The 8,807-nt window shown below is 32.7% G+C and overlaps 1 protein-coding gene across 1 annotated transcript; it reads right to left on the minus strand.

Annotated features, from left to right (window-relative positions):
• Nucleotides 1–2,191: 2,191 nt before the first annotated feature.
• Nucleotides 2,192–6,028, minus strand: LOC105123698 (putative Myb family transcription factor At1g14600). The gene is made up of 6 exons (XM_011023395.1): nucleotides 5,354–6,028; nucleotides 5,132–5,208; nucleotides 4,947–4,986; nucleotides 4,321–4,441; nucleotides 3,885–4,131; nucleotides 2,192–2,693 (listed from the first exon to the last, which is right to left on the minus strand). Exons 1-6 carry the CDS (start codon nucleotides 5,478–5,480, stop codon nucleotides 2,415–2,417), a joined length of 891 nt encoding a protein of 296 aa, XP_011021697.1. The 5' UTR covers nucleotides 5,481–6,028; the 3' UTR covers nucleotides 2,192–2,414.
• Between the last annotated feature and the right edge of the window lie 2,779 nt (nucleotides 6,029–8,807).

Below are 8,807 nucleotides of genomic sequence, written 5' to 3' on the forward strand. Positions count from 1 at the left end.
AAAGTTATGTGGGCCAGGTCTCTGCAACTGGCATGCGGAGATTTATGTAACGAGCATGATAGACAATTTTCAACATTAAACGCGTGGAAGTTGCACCCTGCCTGAGGAATCCCCGTTTCACCACGGAACAAAGGTCGCCCAGTGACCGGATCTCAAAGGAACTGCAGCATTCCGTGCACCAAGTAGGAGCTGAAGGTTCCAGACAGTAGGAGATTCTATGGCTGGAGGAGACAAAACGTTAATGTTGACAAGAAAATTACACACTCTAGGCAACGAGAGTCGTTTTGTCTATTTGCAGCCATGCTTTTAATTTGTTGACAAGGCAATATTGACAGACATTTTTGCTGACAATAACATGGGTGAAAGGATTCATATGTAGCCCGGTAAAAGATGGCAAGGTTTAAGGTAAATAGAATAGATATATCATATACGATCGAATCTGAAGGATATGTCTGGTAGCAGAGCAGTTTAAAGAACACGTTCTACGTACCTACCAATGTTTCAATGCTTCAGCTTGCTGCAATTAAGGAGAGATTTCCATCATTATACAGCTGGGAATGTGAGCTTGTTTTCATATCAAATTAATTATGCATGTGATATTTTTCCAACATGAAGACACAAGAAGAGAAATTAAAATCGCCGGAATCGCAGCCATATTAAAACAGAGGTGTAGGATTTCGCTCGTATGTTCCGATTTTTGACAAAAAGCGAAGACTTGACTTTATAACAAGTGGAGTGGGCAAGTACTTCTCTAAGGAGCTCTGCCCAGTTTCTATAATAATGAGTCACCTTGTTTTTTTGGTTTTAAAAGTATTTTTGAAGAAATTAATTTTTTTATTTTTTTACTTCAAATTAATTTATTTTATTAAGTATTTTCAGATATTTTAATATATTAATAAAAAATATTATTCTAAAATAAAAAAATACATTGAGAAGCAATAAAAAAATATCTATTTGGAGATAATGTTCGTTTTTTTTTTTAAGAATAGCTATATCAGGCGGTATGCTTTGTTCCGCCGCCCCACCGTCACGCAGGGAAGTCGTTAAATTTGTCACTTCCTCTTTCCCAAACCGCCATGGCTTTGATCAATCGGGATATTTTGTCACGACAAGAATTATTATTATTATTATTATTATTATTATTATCAATGCAATAAACAAATTTGGATCAAAATACTATTCATATAAATATAAACAGTCAAATCACCTCGGGTTTTTTTTTTTTTCCTGTTTGCATCCTTCCTTCGCATGGGTCCTTAAAAGGTTTTTTTTTTTTTTGTTCTCCATCCAGTCTTTCTTTTTATATTACATTTTTTTCCTCTCATTTAACAATTATAATTTTACCTTGTAAAATCGATCCTCAGTTAACCATAGAATCATAAACCGATGTTGAAATCGGCGAGATGAAATATATATATAAAAACACAAAGCAAAATTGATCCTCGGTATTTTTCTTCATTAAAACATATTTGTGGCGGCCAAAACATCATTTTTTGCCTAATAAAACAGCACAGCACCACAACGTAGAACGGTCCAGTATTTACTATTCCTAAACAATAAATCATCTATCATATTCATAGAAAAAATTGATTAGTTTTCTTTTCCAGTAACAGAAACCCCTCCGAAGCAACTCACAATTATCTTATCTTGTACTATTTCGAACAAAAATTAACGATATTAAATGTTTTAAATTATAAGACGTTAATTTAAATTACACATACAAACTATACAATGTAAAGCATATTAAATAAATAGGATGTGAAGTGTTCACACATTCATACCAGGGGAAGACGGTCGGAGGGGCCGGCGGTAGCCCCTACAAGAAAACTTTTTATCCAAAAAATGCCATGATTTTTCTTTCAGGGATTAACAAGACCAAATGCGGACACTTCAGCAAGATATTATATTAATTTTTTCATTTACCAATAAAATATTTTTTTATTTCACACGAGATAAAACAATAAAAAAAAACCACCTCAGAGGAGTGCTCGATAAAGAATAGGCATTTGAATTTTTATTTTTTTATAAACTTATATACTTCGTAGAGGTAAAAATGAAATTAGCCCCTTTTTAATTCTTTTGATGACCACAGCTCACAAACCAAAGTCCTAGACCAAATTTTTTCTTTTCCTGCAGAACTCCTGCTGCACTGTGCATAGGAGACGGGCATAATTTGATGATCACAAGGTGGTAATTTTCCATGAATCTAAAATGTCATTTGTAATTTGGTAATATGAACAATAATAAGCAACGATTTTGCATTATCTTCTAAGCCAAACATTTGAATCCCGGAAATGAACTCAAGTACTCAACAGCTAAACCAAAGGGAGATTAACAGTGGCTACGAATATAGAAGTTAGACGAATGAAGATATCTAAAGAACATACTCTTTTTCTGTTTTCACGTCGACATGATTAGGCACCGCAAAGAGCAATAGACAGATCCAAGTTAATATTACGTTTTCCGGTAGAAAAGCCGGAGCAGTCTTTAAAGTTCGACCTCGAGTATGATGAGAATGCCTCGCTGATCTCACTCGTGGATGAAGAATCGCTTCTATGTGAGGAAGGTTGGGGTAGGGAGAGTGCAAGTGACAACTCGCAATCAACAGGTCCATCTTCAGCTCTTCCACTTCCAGTAACCTCAGGCGTGTATAACTTCTCTGGTTTGCACTTTCGACCCTCCAGCTTGGCAATCTTCAGAAGAAGAAAAAAGTGAGTCATTTATAGCTTTCTGCGTTACGTACTAAAGAATCAGAGAGAAAAAGGGCGGGACATTGATCAAAACTTTTGAGTAACTGATTTCACAACCTAAGAGGCTAAACAGCCATTGCAGCTGTCACCAGGATCTCAGTTCATAAGAGTGCAGCCTAAAAGTCGAAAAATCATTGACATATATCTACATAATTACGGCAAGTAGTTGATATTCATCTCTACTTCTCTTGGTAATTAATTGGCACCGAGTAAGAAAGAAACATTGTAGCCCCAAAGCAATTATACCTAGTCACGTGGGCAGTCCTGTGATTCAATAAAAGTAGTCCTACGGATGCTAATACTGGCTCTAAGAATTAATTTTTCTCCCATGCACCAAGGGATATTTCGTATTCCCTACCTTCTTCACACTCGAGGCCCCATTTATAAAAAGTGACAATGGACCACAGTATGTAAAGAGTACTGTGGTGCAAAAGATCATTATCCTGCAAGCTTTACCCTAGTTAGGACCAAGCAAAGAAAACCCTTCAAACTAAATTTCGCAAGGACTTCTTGAGTGCCAAGAAATTACATAAACGGCACTTTGTTACTCAGAAGAGAATCAAGTTTCTTGTTAATTTCCAGGACATAAAAAGATATCTGATTGCGTCCTCCCTTTTTTTTAATTCAATTGGAGTTCGAAGACAAGCCTAGTTTTAAAGAACCGGACTAGCAAAGCAGGCATTACTCGTTGCTGATCAGATACCACTATCCAAGGAACTAAAAAGGCTAACGGCGGTTTTAATCTGATGCCCAGCACCAGAGGACTAGTGTACTAGGATATAATAAAAAATGGTCAATTTAGAAAATGTTAATTCTTGGGACTTTGCAACAACAGAATATACCTTTGAACAACTTTTTTTACCTAAATTAAAGCTGTGAAATGAAAATACTATGGTGCCATAGAGATGTGACGCAAGTTGACCGAAAGAAGCGCAGATATTCCATCCTACCACTGGTCAGAAGGGCCTTCATATATCTATCTATATCCATAGACTCTATACGGAAACTAAAAGGAGGCTACCTTGCAGGAGGTTGCAGTAACTTGAAAAGATGGAACCAAAATACAACATTACACTCAATCTCAATAGAGAGGCTGGCAAAAGAAAGAGAGCGAGGTTGTTTTAAATTGCCTACCTTGAGGAAATCAGATTCTTCCCCTTCACGTTTCAAGGGGTTGAGGTTATAAAGATCATGTGGCAGAGAGAAGGCTGTAGATTGAGGCTTAGAATGGACCTGCTCCCATTTGAAACCAACTCCATTGACCTCCTCCTTTACTCCCGCATAATCATCGAAAGAGTACGGATTTGATATTGTCTCACAGATTCCTTGGCTGCATTGCAGGAACTCCTCAGATAATGAACTCTTGGTCTCGATTCTGGCCCTGTAGAAAAAGAGAGTTTAAACAAAAAAATAACTGAAAAGAATAAATAGCAAAGGGATTAAAGGAAAAGATCATGCAACGTTGCAAATCATTTTTTGTTTGTTTCTTGTACCCTGTATGACTATATATATCTACTTCTCTTTTTGATATCTTGTACGTCTGAAACCATAAGGATAAAGCTACGCTGACCTTTTTGAAGAGAGAGGCCTGTACATCGAGTGAGAATCTGATTCTTCAATAGCTTTTACTTCTTCAACACACTCATGATAGACATCAAAAGATTGTCTTTTTTGCTGGGTGGAGCTCCTATCTGTTCAAAGAGACCAACACAGAAACACAAACCGAACGCATGCAAAAAGGTGTCAAGTCCAAGAAATTTGGTTTTCGTATAATTGAAAAAAGGGAAAGTTAAGGAAAATAAATAGAAACCGTGACCGACAGAAGCAGGAGAGCGATGCAAGTGAGGTTGTGAGTTTCATCAGAAATGCTAATATTAGAAGATCTGAAATGGATATAAGGCTTATTTTGTTCTCAACTCTTTTGGCATAAACTGTAATGGTAACGAGAGGTAATGAATGGAGGCAGCTATTTTTTTTCCAAAATGTATGTTTACAGTGGATAAGAACCACTAAAGGAAATATAATAGTCTGTCATTAATGCATGCATATACACAGACAATCAGTGATATGATGTAAACTTGAAGATTAGAAAAATGGAAGTTTTGGGATACATAGGCCTGTTCGTGATGGTTGAGAAAGAGTGGCAGATATATTAATGTGTATTCAAACAAGGAGGAAACAAAAATCTTCGGATACCTAGTCTGCCCAGGTCACCACTCCTCATGCTTCTATACATCTGGTCAAAACAAAGAAAATCCCATGTAAACAAACCGGTTAAACAAGTGTTCGAAGAAAAAAAAGACAGGAAAATCAAACCCAGGGAGGAAAGGGAAAAATAAAATACCCCAGACTATACTAGTAGTTCAGAAATAAGGACCAACCTGGAGATGGCTTTTCACATGTGAAATGGTGAGTCCTTTCACATCCATCATCTGAAGAACGAGTTTAGGCGTAGCCTCTACAAAGAAGAGACGAGAAGGAAACAAACATAAGATAAAAAAGGAAAACAGCACATAATCACCATAAGCGCCTGGAAGGAAAGAACCTAAAGGAATGATAAAGAGGGAAGCAACAATCCAGGAAAAAACAAGCAGTTTACTTACTGTCTTGGCCACCAAGCCTCTCAATGGCATGAACAAAGCAGTGATGAAGCTCGGGAGTCCATCTCAAACGAGGCACCTTTGATCTTACATATTGCCTCACGGCTCCACTCCTCCCACAACTACCCATTTCTTCAAAATCCAAAGGGATATCCCAGAAGACCGTTTCTTTCCTCTTCTAAACAATGTTTCGCAGACTGGGCTCTCTTACAAAACCCTTACCCTTTGCAGTTTCTACCCCCTTTGGTTTGTCTTTTCCAAAGGAGTCGTTTCTTTCTTCTTTTTTTCTTTCAATCTTGTAGGGAGTGTCGAGGTATAAAGGGGCAATTCGCACAGGGCACCCAGGGGCTTAATACAAAGTTACATACATGATTCTTAACAAAGAAAGGAGATAGAGAGGTTTTAAGAAAGAGAGAGAAGGGTAACTGAGAGAAAGGAAGAGACGGGGTGTAAATTCCTCAAGGAGGACTGACAATACCTGCTGCTGGCTACTGCTTCTGTTCTGTTTCTAAACCTCTCTTTTGCAGCAGGCAGGGAGAGAGAATAAGAATAAATAAGAGTAAAACGAAATCTGATGTGATGATCACGAGTTTCTGATCTTCACCGAAAATCATTGCACCTATATAATACTACCAACATATAGTACCAACCCTAGACGCACAGCACACCCAACTGCTTCCCTTTGACCTTTGTTTTCTTTCTCTTCTTTATTACTAATAATTACTCTTGGGTATTGTTTTAAAGTATGATATTTATTATTTTTTATTTAAAAATATATAAAAATAATATTTTTAATTTTTTGAAAGTTATTTTTAATTTAAGTTATATTAAAAAAATAATTTACTCCAGTTTTTATATTGATCAAGAATATTTTTTTTATGAAGGTATTCTAATAGTACATCGTTAGATGGATTATATATTTATAGAAATAAAGGTTTCACACACACACACACACATATATATATATATAAACCTTAAATTTTTATATATATATATATATATATATTTATAAACCTTAAATTTAAAATTTAAAAAATTAAGGGAGAAAACAATTTTTTTAACCACGTTTTCTCAGGCGGGATAATCTATGGACGCATATTCTCTGTGGAAAAAAAAAAGTATTGCGACACAATAATAAATGAATGAATAAAAGGAAAAGAAGGGGAAGGAAATGAAATCTTCTGTTCTGTACAGCGCAAGAGGCCAACGTCGTCATGATCACAAAATGCACGTCAATTGTTATAGTGTTATCCTGGTTTGCTTGTTTCCAAAAGAGAGCACGGTCCTTTTCTTTTAGGACAACTCATTTGACTGTATTTATTGTTCTTTTCCTGTATCATGCAACCGGAGTTTTTGAAAAAATAATATTAAAAATAGTTTTTTAAATATAATTATTTCTTAAAAATATATTTGAAAAAATAAAATAAAAAATATTATTAATATAAAAAATTGAATTTTACATCTTTCAAATTCGTGAATTAAATATATTTATTTATTAAATTAAAATTAAAAAATATAATTAAATATAGATAATTTATTTGAAACAATATGTTAAACCACCATTTTAAAAACTAAATTATATTTATTTATTTATTTATTTGGATTTAGTTAGATACCACTGGCGTGGAATAAGAGTCATTTCAGTGTGAATTTTTTAAATTGTGGTTTTTATTTTTTTTATTTATAATTCAAAAGTCATTTATATAAATAATTCACGATAGAAATAAGTGGAAATAACATTAAAGCTCGTTTGATAGAAATTATTCAAGTCATTTTTTAAAAAGAAAAAAGAACTATAATATAAGTTATGATTCATAGTTTAGGATTTAAAAATTTTAACTTTATGATTAAATCAAAATATTGACTGGATTTTTTAACATATTTCTTATTTAATTAGAAGATTATTTATAATTAGACATACTTATAACTTAAATCAATATGTAAATATTGCATCAAACATAATCTAAATTGTTTTAAAAATATTTTTATTGTGAAGACTACGGGATGATAAATTAGTATTTTAAGGTTTATTCACATTCATTCAAAGGTGAGAAATTTTTTATAATAAAATCAAATATAATTAAAACTATAAAAAATACTAATTTAAACTTCTAGATTTGGTTATATTACAAAACATGCATATGCCAAGAACAAGCCCTAAACACCTATTTTTTTTACTATTATAATGGCTGGATTTTAAGGATAAATAGATAACGTATTGTCTATTGATGCAGGTGAAACATTTTTTTTTTTTTACAATGCATAATTAGACCGTAAATTTTATAGGCTTGCACGCTGGCTCTTGCTTGCTCGGGTCAAGCATGGGGCCTCGTTTACCAAGCCCGATGATGCTTAACCTAATATTTAAAAAAAAAATTGATTTTTTTTATAAATAATATATTAGTTGATGTTTGTTTTTCAAAAAAAAAAAGAATTTATCTCTTAATTTGTAGTGATTTTTATTATATAATTAAAAAATATATATTATATGAACAATAAATTAATAAACTCGATGTAGTCCATGACACAATTTGTTTGGAGATTGAAATTGATCTAGTCAGTCATTTTCTTAATAGTCATGTAAAAAAAAAGTTATTATCTTAAAGTTTTGTTAAAAAATAAGTCATGTTTTTATCCGTTATTAAAGTTATATTTTTATCAATGAAAAGAATTAATTTAATTTAAGATCATTTTTATATAAGATTATTTATAATTAGACATACTTATAAGTATAACTTGAATTAATATGTAAATATTGCATCAAACATAACCTAAATTGTTTTTAAAATATTTTTATTGTGAAGACTACGGGATGATAAATTAGTATTTTAAGGTTTATTCACATTCATTCAAAGGTGAGAAATTTTTTATAATAAAATCAAATATAATTAAAACTATAAAAAATACTAATTTAAACTTCTAGATTTGGTTATATTACAAAACATGCATATGCCAAGAACAAGCCCTAAACACCTATTTTTTTTACTATCATAATGGCTGGATTTTGAGGATAAATAGATAACGTGTTGTCTATTGACGCAAGTGAAACATTTATTTTTTTTTTGCAATGCATAATTGGGCCGTAAATTTTATAGGCTTGCGCGCTGGCTCTTGCTTGCTCGGATCAAGCATTGGGCCTCGCTTACCAAGCCCGATGATGTTTAGCCTAATATTTAAAAAAAAAATTATTTTTTTATAAATAATATATTAGTTGATGTTTGTTTTTCAAAAAAAAATTAATTTATCTCTTAATCAGTTTGTAGTGATTTTTTTTAATGATATTAGGTATATTTAGTTTAAAAATGTAAGAATGATTTATTTGTGATTTTTTCTTGCTTTTATATGGATTAAAATTGTTTTTTTTTATAATATTTCTCATATATGAATCCTTGCATTTGTTTTTTGTTTTTATTCAATAAATTTTGCACTTGTGTCAATTTCTATTCAAATCCTCATA

This window comes from Populus euphratica, unplaced genomic scaffold (genome assembly GCF_000495115.2).
Source record: "Populus euphratica unplaced genomic scaffold, PopEup_1.0 scaffold9.1, whole genome shotgun sequence".
Classification (NCBI taxonomy): Eukaryota; Viridiplantae; Streptophyta; class Magnoliopsida; order Malpighiales; family Salicaceae; genus Populus; species Populus euphratica.